Source organism: Moschus berezovskii, chromosome 6, assembly GCF_049115385.1.
Source record: "Moschus berezovskii isolate FMDL1 chromosome 6, NW_MosBer_1.0, whole genome shotgun sequence".
NCBI lineage: Eukaryota > Metazoa > Chordata > Mammalia > Artiodactyla > Moschidae > Moschus > Moschus berezovskii.
This window is the reverse complement of record NC_142465.1, coordinates 11,050,626-11,076,759: the sequence shown is the minus strand read 5'-3', so window position 1 is coordinate 11,076,759 and position 26,134 is coordinate 11,050,626. Positions and strand designations below refer to the sequence as shown.

Below are 26,134 nucleotides of genomic sequence, written 5' to 3'. Positions count from 1 at the left end.
GGTCAGAGGAAAGAAATTGGACTCACAAAAGATGAATGGCATATACTAAATGCTAAATGAGTAGGAGGTGGGAAAGAAAATGGAAGAGATCAGAAGTGCACCAACAGCTGTACAATATTAAATAAGATCAAGGTAAATGAGCTAAGGGAGATACGCAGACATTCATGGCAGGAAGAATATAGGAATTTTCCAGGAAACTATGTGAAAATTTATTCTATGTATTTACTTTTAAATAATATGTACATATGCATATTGGGATTCAGAGTTGGAGAGAAATAAAGTACCCCCAAAATGAAAGCATAGTCTGCTGTATTATTGTTTATAGGAACATAATGGCCTCATATTGAATTTATCTTCAGTTTCTTACATTGACTCCAGAAGTTATTTGCAGTATTTCTTATTCTATAATGAAAATAATATTAATGATTATTAAAAACATAATAATGCCTACTAGCTACTAACATTTTATTGAAGGTTCTTTATATTTTCTCACATTAGCATTCACAACAACCTGATGAGATGAGAAGGGTTCCTATCTGTTTTTTCCAGCTTTTTTTTTTTTTACAATTTTATAATTACTTTGCCTATCTTTTTGGGGGGAGGGGGTTCTACTTATAATACTCACTTGTGGAAGCCAAGGGTTTGAGGGTCTGAACAACTCATTCAGTGGTACACAACTAGTTAGGAATTGTTGTGTGGCTGGAATTGACCCCACATGTGTGATTCTGGTTCCCAGGTAGTGCTCTTGGTAAAGAACCCACCTGCCAATGCAGGAGATATGAGACATGGGTTCAATCCCTGCATTAGGAAGACCCCCCTCAGGAGAAGAGAATGGCAACCCACTCCAGTATTCTTGCCTGGAGAATCCGATGGACAGAGGAGCCTCGTAGGCTATAGTCCATGGCGTCACACAGAGTCGGACACCACTGAAGTGACTTAGTACGTCTGATTCTAGAGCCCAAGCTCTGTTGTTGCCGTGCAATGTGTGACATTCTAAGTGTGTAATGTAAGGGTCTCAGACTTCAGTGTGTGCTTCAGTCACTGGGGATCCTACTGAATGCCCATCACTTGTGCTTTAGCGGATCTGCAGGAGGCCCTGAGATCCTGCATTTCTAACAAGCTGCCATGTGATGCCAATGCTGCTGGTACAGACCATGCTTTGAGTAATAGAGTTTGAACAGATTGGGAAATCAGGGCAACTGCTGAAATTATGGGCTTTAAAGAATTGTTTCTTATGATAGTGTCCAAATTAGCTAAATTCATTAAACTTTCCACACTATGCAGCATTAATATTGTTTACTCTGTGAACTTCTGGAACCTTGGCCAGTTCAACCTTCCCCCAGATGCTTGGCAGTCTGTGGTGAGGGACCACTAAAAACAAAAGAAGCCTATCAGGTTTTCCTAATGTCTGTTATTTCATCATTTTAGCACATACGTAGTGTGTATCTTCTGTTTCTGCAATCAGGTTAAGAGGTCAGGGGATTCCTCTGCTGCCTGCCTGGGAGCTTTGGTGAAGATGGGAGGAGAGGTTAAGAAAGGACCAGTCAGGATGCTCTTTAAGTGTGCTGATGTTAGCTAGACAGACTGCTATCACCGTTCAAGTAGAGGGGAAATTCAACATCATCACGCTGGAAAATGAGACAGGAAGAACTCCAAATTATGACATATATATCCAGCTCATAGTCTCAGCCATACAACAGCTGTACAACTGCCCTCAGATGGGTACACACAGAGAAGACACTTCTCTGAGCTCACCTCTCAATCTGCCCCCTTCTTGACACAGTTGCAATGAGGGGCTTCAGGTTTCATGAAGAGCACAATTCACAGGTCACTGTGCCTCCAGGGAACATTAGAATAATGAGTGTCTCTGGGCTCCTCACAAGAAAGGCTGCAGAACAATAGCCACTGAAATGACAGCCTTTCAGCTCTGACAGAGTAGGGGCCGCCACACATTCAGCTCTCTGTGCCATTCACATCTTCCGTAATAAGCAGCCTGGTCTCACAGATACATTTCTGAGTGTTGTTAACTCAGCTTCTCTGAACGGTTATCTATGTACAGCACACATATAAAGGCATTCCTGCAACAAAGTAGGCTGTGTTTGCAGGGGCCCCTCTCTGACTCTAACTGTCCCTTGTCTCTGATCTCCAAAGAGAAAGGTGCTTGCACTCCTGTTCTTTTTCTTCCCCTTCTTCTTTCACCACCACCAATTCCACTACAACCAATAACCAATTATTTACTAACAGCTTACTTTTCCCAGATACTTTGATATATGCTATCACCCTGAGAGTTCTAACGACATGCCTTGTTTAAATTCATAATAACCTACCATATAATTATGATTTCTACTATTATATATGAGAAAACTGAAGCTCAGAGAAAGCAAGTTGCTCCAAATCATACAGACAGTAAAATTTAGAAAAGAGACTCAAAATTGGAAACCAGGCTTATGTGACTCCAAAATTTGGAAGATTTTTATACTCTCTTCTTTCCATATGTCCGTGGCCCACCCAGAAATTCTGCCAGTACGGTTCTCCAGAAAGTCACATTTGTCACAACAGTGAAGGCAATCGGATAACTCCCTGAAGTGTGGGTTCCTTCTTCCTCAACAAATAGAGGAGAATATACATGGGGAGGATATCATACAAGATACTATTCAGCTAACCATATACTATCTCCTGGGACATCCTGCTGACACCATCCTTCTGAGCTGATGTTAAAGAAGATTTTAATTCTTGCTCAGAAAACAGCTAAATTCACAGAGCTAATTTTTAGTTATTTCATACTGCAAAAGATAACTTTGATGACCTGGGAAAAATGCCAATCTGTTCTAAAATTACTCCACGGAGGTAAATGTGGCAGTCACAACAGGCATATGTGAAGTTTAGATAAAGACGATTCTCTGGGGAAATTTGGCAGGTTAGCTTCAGAGCTTAGAGACATGTTGCCAACAGTGCTGCTAGCCTGAGAAACGGACCAGGGAATACCCTCAGTTATTTATCTCTTCTTCCTCACTGAGTAGTATGCTGTTTGGATGGAAACAAACCAGTTTCAATTTACAAAGTAATGGCAAAGTGCACCTGTACTCAGTCACTCAGTTGTGTCCGACTCTTTGCGACCCCATGGACTGTAGCCCCGGCCAGGCTCCTCTGTCCATGGGATTTTTCAGGCAAGAATACTGAAGTGGGTTGCCATTTCCTCCTCCAGGAGATCTTTCCAACCCCAGGGGTCAAACCCACGTACCCTGCATTGGCAGGTGAGTTTTTTACCACTGAGTCACCTTGGAAGCCCAATGACAAAGTAACAATACCACCAAAAATAACAACAGCACCTCCCTTTTTAAAGTATTCACTGTCTAGCAGGCATTGTGGTCAGTGACATGTAAGGTCCCTACTAAATATTCAGCATCACAGATCATTATGGAAGGGAGGAAATGATTGATCAAGGTAGTCATGGTAATTTGGAAAATAACTAGATTCTCATTTTATAATAATACACCAAAATACTTTGAAAGTTTTGAAAGTTAAAAAAAGGAGCATTCAGATTTAAATATGGCTTGTTATCAACTGGCCCTGGGTTACCTCACCACACTGTCTCCCATAAATGATAGTTTTCAAAATGCCTCAATCATCAGTTTTATGATGACTCAACAGAAACATGGAATGCTGTTACAGGGATAGTAGAGGCACTGTCCATTCTGCACATGTATATAGTGCACCATATGGAAGGTGAGAGTCCTGCCTTGTGGACTACTGCAAGATTTAGGGAAGCTTCAGTTCACCAGCCAGATTCTTGAAACATACCTAATTTATGTATAAGCATGTGTAATGTGTGTACACCTCAATATGTGAGCATGTATACATAGAAAACAACATATTTGTTTGTTTAATCATATCACTTGATCTATGTACTTAATTACTTTACCTCATAAAAATCCCCAAGATTAACCTGAAGTTATCATGTCATTATAGGTTTATATAATTAAGGAAATGAAGCAGAAAGTCATGGCAGACTACATAAAGAAATCACCAGTAAAGGGACATAATAAGTAAAATATATTTGTATTGCGTTGAAAATAAAAGAGTTCATTTTTTGTCTTATAGTAATTTCAGATTAATTTTTAAAACATACTTAAGAACTAGATAACTGTGTTTTAAAAAACCATGAGTTATACAACATTTACATTAAACCTATAGTTTAAAAAAAATCAATTTTGCTAAATTCTCTGTATAAAGTCTACTATATTGAATGTAAGTGAAAGAAAACACCTCCACACCAGAAGCTACTTCATTAGCATCTAGGAAAACAGAAAACAAATCTCTTTCGGAGACGTGCAGGTACCATGTAAGAATCACATGGGAGAAATATAAAGAGACAGGAGCATGCCCTATGCTGCTGTGGCATGTTTCTTAGCAACACAGAAAAACATCTCTCTGCTAAGAAACTCTGTCAAGTTATATGTGTTCACGGATCATAATTCAGAAAGTGAATTCCAAATAGAGCCAGGAATGTTTACATTCATGATAACACTAAACTGTTAAGCTGTTTTCATATTTATCATGTCAATTTTATAAAACAAGAATTTTTAAGATAAACTGTTTCAGTCATAAAAAATGGTGTGTCCAAATGAACCATGGCATTTTTTCCCATAGGTTCTCTGATTTCCACTGAATAGGTATTTGATTTTTCTTTAAAGCATACATTTGTCTAGAGTAATTTTATAGGTTCCACAAGCAAACTACTACATGCTAGTGTCAGAATATATTATTCATTGTCAGTTTCTGAATGGCAGGTCATCAAGGAAAGAAACTTGGACTCCCCAAAGAAATGCTTCTCTACAAACAACGCTGTCTTCATTTCACCATTTGTTCTGTGAAATTTGTCCCTACTACATTTCATTTCAACAGAATGGTGAATGGCCTTGCTTTCTATTTTAACAACATTTCTATTTAGCCTTCTCTGCAAATGATAATTAAACTATGGTCATGTTCTCTGATATTTTAATACATTTGGTGAAAGGAGCACACTATTTTTTGGTTTGTATTATTATTAAGATGATATTATATGTATCATTTGAAGTGCGGTTTGTGATTCTCTACTGATTTTCCTTTATTAGATAAGTCACAAAATTCCAAATAAGCTATTTTTACCATCCCAAATATGTGAGAAGCTAGTGTGCTTTCAAAATTATGTTTTTAAATAAGAAGTGAAATTGTTTTACTTGTGAATAAGTCTTTATTATCTATTACAAATTCTAGAGATTCCCCAATTGATTCATATAACTCATCATTTAAGACTTAAGGAAAGTAGAAAGTACATTTTTCATTTAGAAGCATTCAGGAAGCACATTACAGATAGTATGATTATTTTTTCTAGCAAAATATTTATTAAACATAAATGTTATATTTTCTAATAACTAAAAAGAAAAGGCAATTAGAATACTCAAGTCAGTACTTTCTGAATTCTGTCATTGTAATACTGTAATTTTTGAAAACTCTTGTTTAACTTTCACCTTATTTGGACATGCCCAGGATATGTATGCAAACTAGTTGGTCACAGAGATCAACTTATTATCTGATGGAATATTTTTAGATGTTATCCTACCACAAAACATCTCCATGTCAAAAAGGTTAAATACATTCTTATCCAAAAAGATATACCACAGGAACAGTCTAAAGGATGAATTATGAACTGTTTCTTAAGTGATGTTTATATTTGCTTTGTTTGCTCTATAGTTTAAGACAATATTTTGGCAATGTGGCTTCCCAGGTAGCTCTAGTGGTAAAGAACCTGCCTGCTAATGCAGGAGACCTAAGAGACACAGGTTCAATCCCTGGATTAGGAAGATTCCTTGGAGGAAGACATGGCAACTCACTCCAGTACTGTTGCCTGGAGAATCCCATCTCTTGCCTGGAGAAACTCATGGTGGGCTACAGTCCATAGGGTTGCACAGAGTTGGGCACAACTGAAAAGACAGCATGCACGCACATTTGGCAATATAAAAGCATGATACAATGATTAATTTAAAAATGATATTGGAAGTACTGACATGAAGTTGTATCTCCATGTTAATAGAAAATGCCACGTGACATAGAAAACAAATTCTACAGGTCAGAATACTGGAGTGGGTAGCCGTTCCCTTCTCCAGGGGATCTTCCCAATCTAGGGATCAAACCCAGGTCTCCCACATTGCAGGTGGATTCTTTACCAGCTGAGCCACAAGGGAAGTCCAAGAATACTGGAGTGGGTAGCCTATCCCTTCTCCAGTGGATCTGTCCAACCCAGGAATCTAACCAAGGTCTCCTGCATTGCAGGTGGATTCTCTACCAACTGAGCTATGAGGAAAGCCCTGTATTATATAATGCAATTTAAGCTTTATTATTGACAGTTTCAGACCATTTAATGCCTACATTTAATATATTATAAATATTTGTGAGTGTGAAATCATCCACTTTAAAGGTTTTGGAATTTTACTTTGTTGGAATTATAAAGTAATGGCTATAGTTCACCAGGAAAACTTTTGCTCTTGAGACCAACCTAAGGAAATCTGCTTATGGTCAAAAATCACATAATGTATGTCATTTGTCTCCACCTTGCGGTTATTGTAAATACTGCTACTTTTTAGAGAGGCTGAATGGCTATGGAAAAATAGGAGTATTTGGCTATCTTTGGATTTTTACTTTTAGATACCAGAAATTTTAAAAGTATTTCACATTTAAATGACAGATAAATACATTGTTATATCAAAGTGTTAGCTCATCTAAAGCATTTCTAGGTTTCTTTGCTAATTACTAGTCATTTCTTACAAAAATATTATGTAACTGTAGTATCATGTAGCTAAATTGGACACCTGAGCATTCCACTCAGCATATATGGTCTAAGCCTGTTTACTTTCCATTAGAATTTGACAGCACATAAAGGCCATTGACACTTTCTAGAAAAGTCACAAAATGAGGGAGATATTTCTGTGATAAAAACTGTTGTCCAGGAGAAGTATAAGTCTTCAGAAATACTTCTTAGGTTCTCAAATCAAAGATTTTATTGTCTATTTTAAAGACAAAATCCTAACTTTCAAATACATACTATTTTCTTATTTTTCCATTTAACTCAAGAACTGGGGATATTACACTGCTTTGTTTATAGGGGTTTAGAGTCTGCCCAGTTGTGTTTTAATGGGTAAGAAATTTTCAGTAATATGTATAGATCACCTATAGATGATCACCTATAAAGTGTATAAACCTACAAAGTGTATAGATCACCCCTATCAATTCACCTATAGATCACCCCTGTCAATTCTGAGTAAAAGAAGTCTCATCAAATCATCCATATGAAACAATTGGAAATGTTCTAATCAGAGCCAAAAAACTTTTGACCTGGTTGACTGCTACCACTAAGCATATTTGTCACTATTGAATTTCCTGTTGCATGGAGAGTTAAATACTACAAAGAGAAGTTTTATTGATTAGAAAACACTACCTCAAAATCTTGCAACATGCCCTCCTCCCTCACAGGGTCACACTGCTCCCAACAGCAGAGGTTCTTGGTTTTCTTATGGTTTAGAGGTAAATTATACATTCTCCCACTTGGATGCACACTCCACAGGGATATGCATCAAGCCATAGCCTCTTTAAATACACACTGCGCACACTACAGAGAACTGTGTATCATATAGTTAACATATAATCTGCCTTTAACACACTTCCAACTGTATCCTTTCTTCCTGATCAGTATGTGGTTGGATATTTCTATCATATACCCTTTCAAGAAAGTAAAACAAACCTGAATAATTTGTCTCTTAAAGCAAAAATTAAGGTCATAATATTTATCTGTCCTGCTGCTTCCAAAGACTAAATATCCTTCAAAATTATGTCTTAAATTCTGATTGCTCCAAACTCAACTTCCCCAGACACTTAGGGCACTTAATTAATTTAGTTAACTAAAACTAAGGATTCAAAGACATTTTATACAGGTTTATGACTTCAGAATAAATGTTCACAAAACATGAGAAGACAAAAGAAAATGTTATTTACATGCATCCAGGAGGAAATCTTTGAGAAACAGATTTTAAACATGGGGATATCACTAACTGCTTTAATATAAATGACTACATTTCCTTAAAATATTCTCCAGATAAGAAAGGTCTTGAAGAAAGCTGGAATTCAAGAGGATGCACTTAGAAAATATAAGAAAATCCACTGATAACATTTCCACTCCAAATGCTCTAACACTGCTTTCATGCTAGATTTAGCATGTAATTTACGAGGCTCATAGGTTACACTTGTGCCTTTATGATGTAAGGGGAGAACACGTACCTTTCTCATTTCCATTTGCATAATTTGGAGGCTTGTTTTTATCAATGCTGTTAAAGCTCTGACTTCTCCTATTTAAATTGGAGGCTCCCTGGACCTTGTTGCTGTTGCCTGCAGCTGGCACCCTAGAGGGACCTGGAAGCCTGAAATAGTACAAGAAAAATTACATCATTATTGTACATTACAAAAAGATAGAGAACAGGAGGTTCTAAGTAGGGAAGGGTTAATGAGAAAATCGTAATTTATGGAGTTCAGCAAAAATTGTTGGTTTAAGTGACAAATTGCTAAATACATTTGAGAATCACCAGAAAAGTCTTGTTTCATATGATGTAATCTGCCTTCAAAGTATATTAATAATGCAAGACAATTAGAAATAAAGTAATTCTAACTAAAACACTAACGCTTATCACATGCCTGATGAATACAACTTTGCTTAAAGGGGCTGTAACAATTACATGAAAAGCAAGGGAAATAATAGTATTTTATTATGGTCTCAGGATATAAGCAGCTGCCTGCAATTATTGTTAAGTTTTTTCAATGTATGGGGCATTTGTTTTATCTTAGGTGGCTGTATCTTAAATGAACTTACATGTTAATAACAAGAAGAATAAAGTTACATAATAAGCTGCAAAGAGCAAATACTTACTGAATATCTGAGCTAGTTAATTACCCTAAAACATGATGTGGAGACCAGGGTCATGAGTTTGTTCATATTGGACCCACCTGTCTCACATAAAAACTTTCACTAGCTTGCCAAAAGTGAAGACCTGGACTTTACCTGGTTACCCCACAAGTGTGGCTAGTAATCACACAGGCCATGTGACAAAAAAAAAAAATGCAAGTCTCATAAGAAAAAAAAAATCTGTTAGTAGAATGACAATTTAAAATGCACATAGAGTGATAGTTGTTTCAGCTCTTTCTATATGAAGGACAAGACATGAGGAAATACGTGTAGACTATCTTAAAATTGGGGAAAGCTTGACAAGAGTTAATGAACTTAAGTTGTTTTACTTGAACTATAATTAAACATCAGTTGGATCATTTATTTCATTGTTTAAACAGTTCCCATATTAAAATTTCAAGTATTCAGTTATTTAAAGGATGGTGCCCAAAATACCCAATTACAATATTTTATTTAGTGTACACTGCAAATTTATAATAATCCACATAAATTAAAACTAGAAATTAAGAACTAGTATTGGTATTCTAGACACATTTAAAAACATGATATTAAGCACTGCAGGCATCTTTGCTAGTTTTTGCTGCCACCATGTGAACATCACTGTGTACTGCTCTAATAAATTCTATTTTAAAAGAAAAATAACAAAAATAATCTAGAACTTATAAAGGTAGCAATTTATTTTTTTTTACTGTTATCCTTTAGAAAAGGTTTAAAGTAAAAGAATGTTTATATCTGTTATACTGGTACCCAATATATTACAATTTCACAATCATTTGCTACCATATTCAAAATTTAACTCACCTTATTACACTACCTGACATAGTATCTCCACAGATCCTTAGGAAATCAAACTCTTAAATGTATACTATAAATATTTTAAAATAGTAACAGGTATAGCAAAAAGGAATGTACATCAGGAAAACACATACACCAGCCTTAAAACAAAAATGTTGATATCTTGGAATAGCTAATAGCTTCAAAATGTTGACTGTATTTTGGAGTTTAAATACATATGGCTGTTAATAGTTCCTTGAGCTATTTTGCTAATTAGAGGTTGTGTCATACACAAGATTAGAATCTTTTCCAAATGACTCCAGTATTTAACTTTTGCTCATATGGATCTACAGGATTTGTAAGTCTAGCACAATAACCACAGACACCAGGAATTTTGGAGACCAATGATCACACTATGTAGAAAGAACTCAATTAATTAATTTGGCTAAATGTCCCAATCTCAATAAAAATGAGAGCTAGGCTCAGTCACAGACTTAGAAAGTTCCTCCAAACTCACATGTATAAGCAGATTTTGTTACAAAATTTGCCCTGATTGCAACAAAACTTGATGTGTTTCTAGAAAGCAATTAAATTGTATTTTAATCTTGACTGTGACCCATGGAGCCAAGTGATCTTTAGTTCTCAGAAGAACAAATTAAAACACATTAAAAAATCCATTTGCTCTTCTCATTACCCTAATTTGACAGTCAGCCAGAGCTCCAGATCATTCATCAAAGTACTAAAAAGAGAAATGAGAATGAAGCCAAAAAAAAAAAAGAGATGTTCTATTAAATTGAAGAAGTACTTAAAATACATTTTACATTCATAAGTCTTAGAAGTAGTAATAAAAATGCTTACTGAACATGGAAGGTCATTGTTCTTTCCACATCCTAATTTATCTCATTTCTTCTGGTTTTTCATTAAATACCCTCTCAATTTGCCTATCCAGAATCAGTTTAATTACTATGGAAATGAGCATAATTTAGAAAACCAAGGCAAAGGGACAATATTTCAAGTCAAGGCACCATCAGCAGTCCTTGTGGTCATACACTGCATAATATGATTCATTATTAGAGTAGTGACTAGTTAACCACCAGTGAGACACTCTCCCAGTGAGTGAGATGGCCCAAATAACTACAGCATAATCAGGGGGGCAAACACATTTGCTGTGGCCTCACTTAGCTGTACTATCATTAACATTAAAACGAGATCAATTTTCACACATTTTATATACTATTGATTTTCCAAATAGTACATAATGCACTGTCATTTATTATACTACACTGACTTTAAAATACATATTTTATAAAGAAGAAAAAAAATAAAGTGTTAAAGATAAAACAAAGACCCAGGTTGACCTGGTGCTAACTGCCCCATAAAAGTCTGCCAGTGTACCTCAGTGCTGCTTCAAAATGTGCAATAATCAATGCAAGGCCATTTCAAAAAGCAATTATAATCTTGTTTTACTTCCAGAATTTGGAAAGAAGAGGGTCTTCAAAGTAATTTTTTTCCTTGATTTTCTCTAAGCCTAGAACTGAGACTATAGCCCAGTCAGAGCACTATGGGTAACAAAACTAAATTAGAGGCACTCAAGATTCATTTTGTAATTTAACACAACAAGCTCATCATCAAGAAGTCATGTGGAAATCTACTTGGAAAAATTCAGTTCTCTAGCCTTTTCATCCAGAAGTATGTCATTTTTTGAAAAAAAAATTAGAATGATAGGACAAAATATCACTGGGTATTTACTGTATTATCACTAATAAGCAATAAATTAGAGATATTAACTGACCTAGTAGGCTTTTTTTGACTGGTTGCAATTCCACTGTGATTAGACTGAGTTGCATATCTGGCTGCCAGACTGTATGAGGAGAAACAGAGAAATTGAATTAAAGAGATTCCTTGAACATGGAAAGAAAAGTACAAACTTACAAGAAAACTATGAGTTAATGAAATGCAATTTGAACATGTATAACCGTGCATAAAGAATAAATTAATTAGAAAATTATAATGTAACATATACACCATGACCTTTGGTTATGAACATACTATGAAATAGTTAATGCTGTGTACCCCCTTAATAAATGTGTTGTCAGTGGCTGTAAAATAATGGCTGTGTGACAATCTTAGTGCCTTCTTAAGTAGTAGCATCCCATCTTATAAAGAATTCAGCCTTTGTAGATGACAGTGAAAGCATAGCAAGATCTCTTTCTCAAAAAAAGATTCAAATGAAAAAAGTATGAAATGAGAGTAATTATTTTATGAACTCTAATTAGAAAATTTTAACGTAAATACTCTTTTGAATACCAAAAGTTAAAATGTCTGGTTTCTGTCTAATGAGTTATTGCTGATCTCCAGTCCTGGATACAACATTTTAAGGAAGTGATTAATAAAAGATACCTTTCCGGAGAAAGAGCGATGCAAAAATTGAGATTAAAATGGAGTCAAATTCTTCAAAAACAGACTGAACAACTACTGAGAACAATTTCTTGGCATTCTTAAACTACAATTATCAATGATTTTTTAAATCAAAATCTTTGGTCAAAAATACACCAAAGAGCATCATGGAAACTGAGTTTTGAAGAGCACTGGATACTTTATAAACAAAATCAACATCTGAGCTTCAGTTTGAACTGATTTCTGAATTACCTAATGGCTCTGAAGCTAGTGTTCTGAGGACATAGTTAGACCCAGTGGACCCAAACATTTTCACATGCGCTGTGATGGTCATGGGTTGATGTGTGAGTAGAGAATCCCTGTGCTGGTGAATTGTGATGCCTTTACATGAAGCCAGTTGTACATGCACAGTTTTCAAGGCCTCCAAGGAGACAGGAACAACATGGGGGTGTTGGAATCATGGTAGAAGGGTTGTGTGGAGCCCTGCTGTTCAGCCGATTGCTTTGCCGCCAAGCAGAGGGTATTTAATCAAAGTGGTGATTAATGGTGTCCTTAAAATGGTGACATGTTTCCCAAGTAAACTCTGACTCCACAGAGGCAGCCGGTGGTGGGAGCATGCAGGTCCTTAGAACTGCCTGGCTAGAGAGGAATAAATACATCTTCGAGGTAGCTTTCCAGAGCACTTGTTTTCAAGAGGATACATGATATATTCTCATTTGCAGAGAGTGCGTTCTGTATTCCAATGGCACTGGACACTAAGACAGCTGGCCACAATGGCCAAACTACACCTCAACTACCACAACATCAGAGGACAGCTTAAAAAACAGAAACAACAGAGCATCACAGTGGAATGGGACATTCATCCAAAATTTAAACGTAAAAGAACCTGCAGTGAATAAAGAATCTTCTGTGAATTCGTCAACTGAGAAAAAGAGAACTGCCTAAAGGTTTACCGTGATGTCTTCTATCCTGTACCTTCTGAATTGAAGACAAATAGTAGCAGGAGAGATGCCCATTAAAAAATGCACGTTCCCTAAGGGAGTTGAGGTCACCTCATTGATACTTTCCTCCATGATTTATAAAGTATCATAATTTCTACTATGGAAGTGGAAACCAACAGCAAAATCTAGAGAAGTTAATTGTCTTGGCCAAAATCAATTTGATTTTATTGCCCACATGTGTTTTCTAAATATCAGAGAATATAGGGTTTTTTAGGTGGCTTAAAAGTAAAGAATCCACCTGCCGAAGAAGGAAACACGGGAGATGCAGGTTTGGTCCATGGGTCAGGAAGATCCCATGGAGGAGGAAATGGCAACCCATTTCCGTATTTTTGCCTGGGAAATTCCATGGATTTCCATGGGAGCTGGCAGGCTACAGTCCACAGGGCCACAAAGAGTCGACATGACTGAGCACAGGCACATCAGAGAATACTCTACAAGTTGCCTATATTTTTGTACTAAGCCACCCTATTCCCATTCTTTAAAACTTGGTTTCTGCTCTGTTCTCTCCTTGCAATTGTGAAACTATTATTTGAAAAACACACGAGTTTGATTCTGTTCTTAACATTCTAAGGTCTTTGTATTTGAACATATTGTTCCCTCTGCCTTTCTGACTCTCTTTCATAGACTGTCATACCAAATAAACTCAATCGATCTGCCCACCATCATTCTTGATCATTTTCTCTTTCCTTCACCTCTTCCATTATCCATCTCTTAAAGACATGCTTTTACATATGCTATCTTTCCTCAAGCACTTGTATGTATTCTTTCATTTGAGTCTTACATAAGATTTCAGGTAAAATCAACTAGAAAGTGAAAGTGTTAGTCGCTCAGTCGTGTCTGACTCTTTGCAACCCCATGGAATGTAGCCCGCTAGGCTCCTCAGTCCATGGAATTCTCCAGGCAAGAATACTGGAGTGGGTAGCCATACTCTTAGGCTTTCCTGGTGCCTCAGCAGTAAAGACTCTGGCTGCAATGCAGGAGACTTGGGTTCTATCCCTGGGTCAGGAAGATCCCCTGGAGTAGGGCATAGTAATCCATTCATAGTACTCTTGCCTAGAGAATCCCACGGACAGAGCAGGCTGGCAGGCCATAGGGTCACACAAAGTCAGACATGACTGAAGCAACTAAGCAGCAGCAACCATACCCTCATTCAGGGGATCTTCACCTCCCAGGGATTGAACCCTGGTTCCTGCTGGGGTTAATTAATAATAGAAGGCTGGAGTTAATATCTGCCAGTTCAGTTCAGTTCATTTCAGTCGCTCAGTCACGTCCGACTCTTTGTGACCTCAGTGATCAACATCAAATGAATAAAAGACACCCATTTCCATAACCTTCAAAATCAACTACCACACCAAACTCACCATTTTCTTTTTTAACTCCCAAGTTCTAATCAGATCCTTGCTTTCATTTCATGATTTCTGTTCACAAGATCACCATTTTATTTAACCCTCTGGGCTTGAAACCTCAGTAGTCAACTCTTCCCTTTTTCCTTCCTTTTAATTACTATAGATGTGCAATCAATATCCTGCCATGCTGATTCGACCTCTACAAATTTATTTGCATCTAGGTTCTCCCTCAGTTTTCATGTTTCCCATGCTAACTCAAGCCTCAACACTTCCCACAGCGACTCTAGTTCCCTTCATTTTTCTTAATTTTTTTTTAACCTGGCTCTGACTCCCTGTGCAACAGAAACATATTTTTTCCCACAATGCTTGTAATACCATTTCCCTAGTTTCAGATTTACAGACTGGCTAGTAACAAAGAAGGTGAGTGGATACAGTCAAAACAATTAATGAAATAGACACAAGGGTCATGTAGACACAGCTATGAGGCAAGTGAGGGTAGATAAAATGAGTTAGAGCATCAGTCATCTAAGGATTTTCAGACATCTGGATGGAAGATTGTGTCTTTTCCAGAAATGTTATCAAAGGAAACTTCTTCTAGTTAATAATTTGGATGACAAAATGTATCAGAAACAAAAGAACAACAACAGAAAAATATTTAGAAACTCACTGTGGGTCCTATACTAAAGAAGCATCTGCTCATCTATCTAATAAAGTAGAATATCAAGGGAATGCTTTTTATTTCCTCTAACATGGAAGGGAAGAGGAGGAGTTTCCAGATAGCCAATTAAACAAAGGATGAAATTCATCTGGTATTCAGAACACAGAAGAATCCCAACTGCCAGAACTATCTAAAACAGCTTCAGCACAAATTTCCATGTGGAATTACAATATCCACTTATTTATAAAGAAAGAATGCTTCTCAAAGTAAACAGATCCTGAATTTTGATTATCTATTTTTATTAACCACCAGAGTCACTACTCAAAGTGTTGTCCATAGGTGAACAGAACTGTCATGACACGGACTTTCTTAGAGGCTTCCTCAGTGGCTCATTTGGTAAAGAATCTGCCTGCAATATGGGAGACCTGGGTTCCACCCCTGGATTGGGAAGATCCCTTGGAGAAGGGAACAGCCCACTCCAGTGGAACTCATATTAATTAAAAGGCTTAGAATGAGTGTAAAAACTTCCTTGATTCCCTCTTTTACGCTCTCATCAAAATATAAAGAAGATTTTGAGTCGTTCGGTGCAGGACTTTTGTAGAAGATTCTATTTCTGTTGTAATTATTCTAACAGTAGACTTCCACGCAGCAGTAAATATTACATAACCTTATTAGTTAGCTTTCATCTTCAAAAATCAAAATGGATCCAGATATAAAGGATATGTGCATATTTTAAACATCACCAAAGTATACTATTTGAACATAACACATCTATTCCTCTTTGTCTCCACTGGCTACTATTAAGCTTCTGATATCTCATTTATTGTTCAGTAGCTCAGTCATGTCTGACTCCTTGTGACCCCACGAAATGCAGCACACCAGGCTTCCTCATCCTTCACTATCTCCTGGAGTTTGGTCAAATTTATGACCATCGAGTCGATGAGGCCATCTGATCATCTTATCCTCTGTCATCCCGTCCTCCTCCCGCCCTCTATCTTTCCCAGCATCAGGGTTTTTTCCAAAGAGTCAGCTTTTTGCATCAGCCAAAGTACTGGAACTTCAGCTTCAGCATCAGTCTTTCCAATGAATATTCAGGGTTGATTTCCTTTAGGATTAACTGGTTTGATCTCCTTGCTCTCCAAGGGACTCTTAGGAGTCTTCTCCAGCACCACAATCTGAGAGCATCAATTCTTTGGCGCTCAGCCCAACATTATGGCCCAACTTTCACATCCATACATGACTACTGGAAAAACCATATCTTTGACTAGACGGACCTTTGTTGGCAAAGTATTGTCTCTGCTTTTTAACACGTTGTCTAGGTTTGTCAGCTTTTCTTCCAAGGAGCAAATATCTTTTAATTTCATGGCTGCAGTCACCGTCCACAGTGATTTTGGAGACAAAGAAAATAAAGTCTGTCACTCTTTTCATTTTCCCCCATCTATTTGCCATGAAATAATGGTAACAGATGTCATGATATTCCTTTTTTGAATGCTGAGTTTTAAGCCAGCTTTTTCACTCTCCTCGTCTACCTTCATCAAGAGGATCATTAATTCCTCTTTCTTTTCTGCCATTAGGGTGGTATCATCTGTATATCTAAGGTTATTGATATTTCTCCTGGCAATTTTAATTCCAGCTTGTGATTCATCCAGCCTGACATTTCTCATGATGTACTCTACATGGAAGTTGAATAAGTATGGTGACAATATATAGTCGTGGCATACACTTTTCTCAATCTGGAACAAGTCTGTTCCATGTCTAATTCTACCTATTGTTTCTTGACACACATACAGGTTTCTCAGGAGGTAGATAAGGTGGTCTGGTTTTCCCATCTCCTTAAGAACTTTCCATAGTCGTGATCCACACAGTCAAAGGCTTTAGCATAGTCAGTGAAACAGAAGCAGATGTTTTTCTGGAATTCTGTTGCTTTTTCTATGAATGAACAGATATCGGCAATTTGATTTCTGGTTCCTCTGCCTTGTATAAATCTCATTTGAGACAGTTAATATTTGAATTGTCTTAATTGGTGCTTAATTAGCATGATAATTAAATATTCAGATGGGAACCTGGAGAGGCACATCGACTAACAAATTGAGACTTTGTACTGAATATAGCATAGAATACCAAAAAGTTTAAATTGCAGAATAAATAATAAATTTCCACATTAGTGAGATCCTTTTCTTCAATATGTAATGAAGAAATTGGGGGACAAAAGAGGTTGGGATATTTAGTAAGCTTGGAACCAGACTGCATAAGAAATCACTGGTACTGCTCAGAAAAGATTTGATGAGGGCCTGAATGGAAGCAGAGGGACAGGAAATAAGAAAAAAATGATTAATGAGATAAGTTATAATCATGGACATAGGAACTGAAGGAAAAAATCTAAGATGGCTCCTGGACCTTGGCTTGATCTGCGTAGTACAGAGCAGAGCAAAGAGATTTAACATCCTTGATATAGAGTAAAAAGAGAGAAAAAGGCTCCACTTGTAACTTATGTCACTAGTCAAAGGCTGAATAAATAACAGGACATACTAGAAAGATGGATATTCACAGGTGGGTAAACCCACCCTCACAGCAGAGAGAAAGATCACTTCATGATCTTATTATAAGAGCTCTCTTATAAAGCACGTAAGACTTTTGGATACCGAGTGAACCAATAAATAAAGGGGACATTGACTTCTCACCCCTACGGTACTTACAGTGGCAGATGCACACAGATATTGAGAAATGTAATTGAGTTTTGTCTTCTGCTTATTCTAATAAGCATATATTGATTGATATTATCCACCAATTAACAAACCATCAAAACCGCTATTATTGACCACTGACAAAGTATATCAGCATTGTTCTGACCGCAAAGTTCCAATATGGAAAATTAGGTTTAGGCATGTGGGGATGACCTGGAGAAGGAAACGGTAACCCACTCCAGTATTCTTGCCTGGAGAATCCCGTGGACGGAGAAGCCTGGTAGGCTACAGTCCACGGGGTCGCATAGAGTCGGACACGACTGAGCAACGGAATGGAATGGAATGCGGGGATGACCACGTCACTCAGAGAAGTATAACCCTTAAGACCATGTATTTTAATTCAAAACGCTTCCTAAAAACATAACTTGATATTTAATGGAAATTGAATTGACTTCAAGGTTGGAAGGAGAAACCCAACAATATTAGGCAAGTGTGCGAGAAGTGACACATTCAAATATTTATTCTCTGTGAATTACTAAACTGAAATGCCAGTAGTAAAGATCTATCATAATGTATTGGTTCATAGCACAGTCTCTAGAATGCTGTACCTGAATCCTAGCTCAGCTGTTCTCTGTGCCTGTGTCCTCATGGGTTAAATAAGGTTGACAGTGTTTCCTACCTCATGGATTACATTGTAAATCACTTAGAAAGGTGGCCGGTAGACATAAGTGTTGGAACAGTTGAAAAGACAACTCTGGACTTCAGATGAATGTTTGGAGTCCCTGGATTCACTAAGCCCCCATGTGAGGTTCTATAAATAGTCTGGTGAGTTCAGTACAACATAACTTCCTATGTTCTTATAATTACCCTGCCCTCCTGTGCTTGGTATTATTCTCAACACCATTCTTTGGTCCCACCTATCACTTTCAATCTCACTACATTCTTACTCTAAAACCAACAAGCATGGATTCTTCAGGGCAGTGCGTGAGCTTTAACTCTGGCTCTCAGTCTCCTGGTTTATAATTATTTTGAGACCATGGTTTCTTGTAAGCAAATACAGTTGTCTTAATCCCCTTCAAACCTCCCTGGATACCACTCACTCTTTTTGTTTCCTAAACTCAACAATAGCCAGCCCTATAGGTCCTAATATTATAAAGAATCATCAGAAATTGTCCCAATAGGGCATCCATGAACCACCATTCCCATCACAACATGCAGAAGGTAAGCCTTCCAGAAACTATAATTCTCAGCACTGTACATAATCCTCAAAGTATCTCAAATACATAAATTTCATAAATGTTTTACTCTGTGATATATCATTAAATGAAAATACAGTTTTGATATGTTTAATGCTACAATACATTTGCTTTAATATTCAACCACAGTTTTGTGTTAGATTTGTACTCAAAATTTCACAACTAATTAGAAAGACAAAGATAACATGCCTCAGAAACAACAACAAAAATAATTTGTCTTTAAGAAGGTAGCTAATGGGCTCTCACAATTTAAATACTTTGCAAAACAAACAAAAGGAACAATCTCTTCTTTGCTTACTTGACCAATAAACCTTTGCTGTCTCCAGAGTTTGTTCTGAGACCTCATTTTCTTTAGAGAAATGGAAGAGCATGATCCTCTCTTTCTGAGTAATCTCTTCCATTTCTATTGTTTCAACCAACAAACCATTGCTAAGTCAATGTTCCCAGGTCCGTATAGCTGGCCCTGACCTATCCCCTGGGCTCCAGAGTCTCCTATTCAGTTCAGTTCAGTTCAGTCGCTCAGTCGTGTCCGACTCATTGCAACCCCATGAATCAGAGCACGCCAGGCCTCCCTGTCCATCACCAACTCCCGGAGTTCACTTTAGATATCACCATCTACGAGTCCCAGTGAAATAACAAATTCATAAAGGCCAAAGCTAAACTTCATTCTCTGTATCTCCTTCTCATGTGTTTCTACCACAGCATTATTTTTTTTTTCCTAATTAAAAGACATCACCACCAATGAGCCAGCCAAACTAGAAACATGATGATTTTTTGGCCCTTATCTCCAAACAGCCCAAATCCATTTTCCTCATCCTACCCTCATGCCTACTAGCATTAAACTATTCAAACTCCTCTCCTCAAAGAATATCTTTTCTCTACATTGTCATCAAGGTCAAGTTCCCAATTTATAAATAGCATCATCTTTCCTCTGTTATAAAATACCCAGAGAAACTCCCTTTACCTTGAAGAAAGAAGTCAGCTCCTAGACAGAGCATCCAGAGACCCATAAATTGACCTCTGCCTTGTTCTCTATCCTATCATCAAACCCTGTGACAATTTAAACCCAGAGCTATAATCAATTACTTGGTACTCCCGTATTTAAGAAGCGGGGTCTTGGGCTCCTGAGGATTCACTGTGCGGGGTGACAGCATCTGCTGGGTTGAAATTTTGGGAGCCCTCATTCACATTTGGAGGCCAGAAATCACTGAGGGCTTTTCTTGTTTGTTGATATGGCAGGAGATGGTTTTATTTCACACAGCAACCATACCTACCAACTATATTCACTGCAGGCAGCCTTAAAAGCCTTGTCTCTCCTGACCTCACTCTTCACCCAGGCTCTACTGTGAAATGTGCAGAGGTAAAACACCAGAAAAGTAGAAAATCTAAGCACTGAGGTCCTGCTACTGGCTGTTGGTCCCACTTCCCCTGATAAAGTTTGAGACACTGGTTGTCATCTAAACAACAAACAAAACAAAAATACAAGCCCAGTTATAAGCAGACAGGATTACCACCTCACTCAGCCTTGCCCATCAGAGGGGGAAAAAAAAACTGAGCACAAATCTCACCCTATACGAAGCTTACATAAACCACTGGACCTGCGCTAGGAGGGCAGAAACCAAAAGGAAGAAAGAATTCAACCTTGAAGTCTGGGAAAAGGAAACCTCAAACACAATAAGTTTAAAAAAAATAATGAAAAGGCAGAGAAATGCTACACAAATGAAAGAACAAACAAGAAACACAGAAATCCAAATAAATGAAGAGGAAATAGGCAAACTACATGAAAAAGAATTCAGAATAATGATAGTAAATATGATCAAAAATCTTGAAAACAAAATGGAGAAAATGCAAGAATCAATTAAAACCTAGAAGAATTAAAGAATAAACATACAGAGACAAACAATTACTGAAATTAAAAATACTCTAGAAGGAATCAATAGCAGAATATCTGAAGCAGAAGAACAAATTGGTGAGCTGGAAGATAAAATGATAGAAATAACATCTGAAGAGCAGAATAAAGTAAAAAGAATGGAAAGAATTGAGGATAGTCTCAGAGACCTCTGGGACAATATCAAACATACCAACATTTGAATTATTGGGCTCACAGAAGAAGAAGAGCAAAAGAAAGGGTATGAGAAAATTTTTGAAGAGATTATAATTGAAAATTTCCCCAACATGGTAAAGAAAATAGTCAATCAATTTTAAGAGGCATAAAGAGTCGCATACAGGATACACCCAAGGAGAAACATGCCAAAACACATACTAATAAAACTAACAAAGACTAAACACAAAGAATAAAGATTAAATGAAGCAAGAGAGAAGCAACAAGCAACATACAAGGAAACCCCACAGACTAAACAGCTGATCTTTCAGCAGAAATTCTGCAGGCCAGCAGGGAATGGCAGGATATATTTAAAGTACTGAAAGGGAAAAATCTACAACCAAGATTACTGTACCAGGCAAGGATATCATACAAAATTGATGGAGAAATAAAAAGCTTTTCAGACAGGCAAAAGAGAAGAGAATTCAGTACCACTGCCTAGCTATACAACAAGTGTTAAAGGGACTATATTGTCAATAAATACAACAGAAGAAAAAAGATCTACAAAATCACTCCCAAACAATTAAGAAACTGGCAAGAGGAACATATATATCAACAATTACTTTAAATGTAAATGAATTAAATGCTCCAACCAAAAGACACAGACTAGCTGAATGTATATAAAAACAAGACCCATATATATGCTGTCTACAAGAAATCCACTTTAGATCTCAAGAAACATATAGACAGAAAGTGAGAGGATGGAAAAATATATTCCATGCAAATGGGAAGCAAAAGAAAGCTGGAATAGTAATCCTCATATCAGACAAAATAAACAACGTAAAGAAGATTACAAGAGATAAGGAAGGACATTACATAATGATCATGGGATCAATCCAAGAGGAAGACATAACAATTGTAAATAGCTATGCATCCAACATAGGAGCACCTCAATGCATAAGACAAACACTAACAAATATTAAAGGAGAAATTGACAGTAATAATAATAATAGGAGACTTTAACACCCCACACACACCAATGGACAGATCATCAAAACAAAATTAATAAGGAAACAAGTCTTAAATGATACATTAGATGACATGGATCTCATTGATATCTTCAGGACATTCCATCCAAATGCAGAAGAATACACCTTTTTCTCAAGTGCACATGGAACATTCTTCAGGATAGACCACATCTTGGGTCACAAATCAAACGTCAGTAAATTTAAGACAACTGAAATCATATCAAGAATCTTTTCTGACCACAATGCTTTGAGACTAGATATCAATTACTAGGAAAAAAAAACCTGTGAGAAACACAAACACATGGAGATTAAACAATACATTTCTAAATAACCAACAGGTTACTGAAGAAATTGAAAGTGAAATTAAAAAATTTCTAGAAACAAATGACAATGAAAACATGACAATTAAAAACCTAAGGGATGCAGCAAAAGCAGCTCTAAGAGGGAAGTTTATAGCAATACAATCCTACCTCAAGAAACAAGAAAAACATCGAACAGACAACCTAACGTTACACCTAAAACAACTGGAAAAAGAACAAAACTCCACAAAATTAGTAGAAGGAAAGAAACTATAAAGATTTGAGCAGAAATAAATGAAAAGGAAATGAAACAAACAAGAGTAAAGATTAATAAATCTAAAACCTGGTTCTTTGAGAAGATAGATAAAATTGACAAACCTTTAGCCAGACTCAGCAAGAGAGAGAAGAATCAAATTAACAAAATTAGAAATGAAAAAGGAGAGGTTACAACAGACAATGCAGAAATAAAAATGATTATAAGAGACTGTTATGAACAACTATATGGCAATAAAATGGATAACCTGGAATACATGGACAGATTATTAGAAGTTCAATCTTGCAAGACTGAACCAGGATGAAACAGAAATTATGAAAAACCCAAATGCAAGCACTGAAATTGAAGCTGTGATCAAAAACTCCCAAAAAACAAAAGCCCAGGACCAGATGGCTTCACAGGAGAATTCTATCAAACATCTTGGGAATAGCTAATGCCTATCCTTCTAAAACTCTTACAAGAAATTTCAGAGGAAAGAGCACTTCCACACTCACTCTACAAGGCCACCATCACCCTGACACCAAAACCAGACAAACACACACAACAAAGAAAACTACAGGTCAGTATCACTGAAGAACACAGATGCAAAAATCCTCAACAAAATTTTAATAAACATAATTCAGCAACACATCAAAAAGCTCATACAGCAAGATCAAGTTGGGTCTATTCCAGGGATGCCAGGATTCTTCAATATACACAAATCAATCAATGTGATATACCATATTAACAAACTGAAAGTTGAAAACCATATGATAATCTCGATAGATGAAGAAAAAGCTTTGACAAAATTCAGCATCCTTTTATGATGAAAAATTTGCAAAAAGTAGGCATAGAAGGAACCTACTTCAACATAGTAAAGGCCATATAAGATAAGCCTACAGCAAACATTATTCTCAATGGTGAAAAACTGGAAGTATTTCCCCTCAGATCAGGAACAAGGTGTCCACTTGTATCAGGAAATTACTAGAGCTAATCAGTGAATTTAACAAAGTAGCAGGGTACAAAATCAATACACAGATATCACTTGCATAAATATATATACTACCAGTGAAAAATCAGAAAGAGAAATTAAGGAAACAAACTCATTCACCATTGAAACAAAAAGGATTAAATATCTAGGAATATAGACCATTCAGATATGACCTAAATCAAATCCCTTATGATTATACAGTGGAAGTGAGAAATAGATTTAAGGGACTAGATCTGATAGATAGAGTGCCTGATGAACTATGGACGGAAGTTCATGATATTGTACAAGAGACAGGGATCTAGACCATCCCCATAGAAAAGAAATGCAAAAAAGCAAAATGGCTGTCTGAGGAGGCCTTACAAATAGCTGTGAAAGTAAGAGAAGTGAAAAGCAAAGGAGAAAAGGAAAGATATAAGCATCTGAATGCAGAGTTCCAAAGAATAGCAAGGAGAGATAAGAAAGCCTTCCTCAGCAATCAATGCAAAGAAATAGAGGAAAACAACAGAATGGGAAAGACTAGAGATCTCTTCAAGAAAATTAGAGAAACCAAGGGAACATTTCATGCAAAGATGGGCTCGATAAAGGACAGAAATGGTATGGAGCTAACAAAAGCAGAAGATATTAAGAAAAGGTGGCAAGAATACACAGAAGAACTATACAAAAAAGATCTTCATGACCAAGGTAATCACGATGGTGTGATCACTGACCTAGAGCCAGACATCTTGGAATGTGAAGTCAAGTAGGCCTTAGAAAGCATCACTATGAACAAAGCTAGTGGAGGTGATGGAATTCCAGTGGAGCTGTTTCAAATCCTGAAAGATGATGCTGTGAAAGTGCTGCACTCAATATGCCAGCAAATTTGGAAAACTCAGCAGTGGCCACAGGACTGGAAAAGGTCAGTCTTCATTCCAATCCCAAAGAAAGGCAATGCTAAAGAATGCTTAAACTTCCACACAATTGCACTCATCTCACACGCTAGTAAAGTCATGCTCAAAATTCTCCAAGCCAGGCTTCAGCAATACATGAACTTCCAGATGTTCAAGCTGGTTTTAGAAAAGGCAGAGGCACCAGAGATCAAATTGCCAACATCCGCTGGATCATGGAAAAAGCAAGAGAGTTGCAGAAAAAACATCTATTTCTGCTTCATTGACTATGCCAAAGCCTTTGACTGTGTGGATCACAATAAACTGTGGAACATTCTGAAAGAGATGGGAATCCCAGACCACCTGACCTGCCTCTTGAGAAACCTGTATGCAGGTCAGGAAGCAACATGGAACAACAGACTGGTTCCAAATAGGAAAAGGAGTACGTCAAGGTTGTATATTGTCATCCTGCTTATTTAACTTATATGCAGAGTACATCATGAGGAACACTGGGCTGGAAGAAGCACAAGCTGGAATCAGGATTGCAGGGAGAAATATCAATAACCTCAGATATGCAGATGACACCACCCTTATGGCAGAAAGTGAAGAGGAACTCAAAAGCCTCTTGATGAAAGTGAAAGAGGAGAGTGAAAAAGTTGGCTTCAAGCTCAACATTCAGAAAATTAAGATCATGGTATCTGGTCCCATCACTTCAAGGGAAATAGATGGGAAAACAGTGGAACCAATGTCAGACTTTATTTTTCTGGGCTCCAAAATATCACTGCAGATGGTGATTGCAGCCATGAAATTAAAAGTTGCTTACTCCTTGGAAGGAAAGTTATGACCAACCTAGATAGCATATTAAAAAACAGAGACATTACTTTGCCAGCAAAGGTCCATCTAGTCAAGGCTATGGTTTTTCCAGTCGTCACGTGAGAGTTGGACTGTGAAGAAAGCTGAGCACTGAAGAATTGATCCTTTTGAACTATGGTGCTGGAGAAGACTCTTGAGAGCACCTTGGACTGCAAGGAGACCTAACCATTCCATTCTAAAGGAGATTGGTCCTAGTGTTCATTGGAAGGACTGATGCTAAAGCTGAAACTCCAATACTTTGGCCACCTCATGCGAAGAGTTGACTCACTGGAAAAGACTCTGATGCTGGGAGGGTTGGGGGCAGGAGGAGAAGGGGACGACAGAGGATGAGATGGCTGGATAGCATCACCGACTCGATGGACAAGAGGTTAGTGAACTCCAGGAGTTGGTGATGGACAGGGAGGCCTGGCGTGCTGCGATACATAGGTTCATAAAGATTCGGACATGACTGAGTGACTGAACTGAACTGAATTGAAAGAGAGAAAAGAACTGCACACAGAAAATTATAAGAGACTGATGAAAGAAACCAAACACTACATAGACGGAGAGATATTCCACGTTCCTGGGTAGGAAGAATCAATATTGTGAAAATTACTATACTACCAAATTAAATCTACCTATTCAGTGTTATCCCTATCAAATTACCAATGGCATTTTTCACAGAACTAGAACAAAAAGTTT

General features: G+C 37.2%; 1 protein-coding gene across 5 annotated transcripts in view; it reads right to left on the bottom strand.

Annotated features, from left to right (window-relative positions):
* NAV3 (neuron navigator 3) overlaps nt 1-26,134 on the bottom strand; it is a 915,819-nt gene that overhangs the window by 206,639 nt on the left and 683,046 nt on the right. For all 5 annotated transcript variants that reach the window (XM_055394051.2, XM_088836813.1, XM_088836814.1 and 2 more), the window contains exons 7-8: nt 11,556-11,624; nt 8,311-8,450 (exon numbers count right to left, since the gene is read on the bottom strand). In XM_055394051.2, the coding sequence (XP_055250026.2) occupies nt 8,311-8,450; nt 11,556-11,624 (209 nt within the window). The remainder of the gene's footprint in view (nt 1-8,310; nt 8,451-11,555; nt 11,625-26,134) is intronic.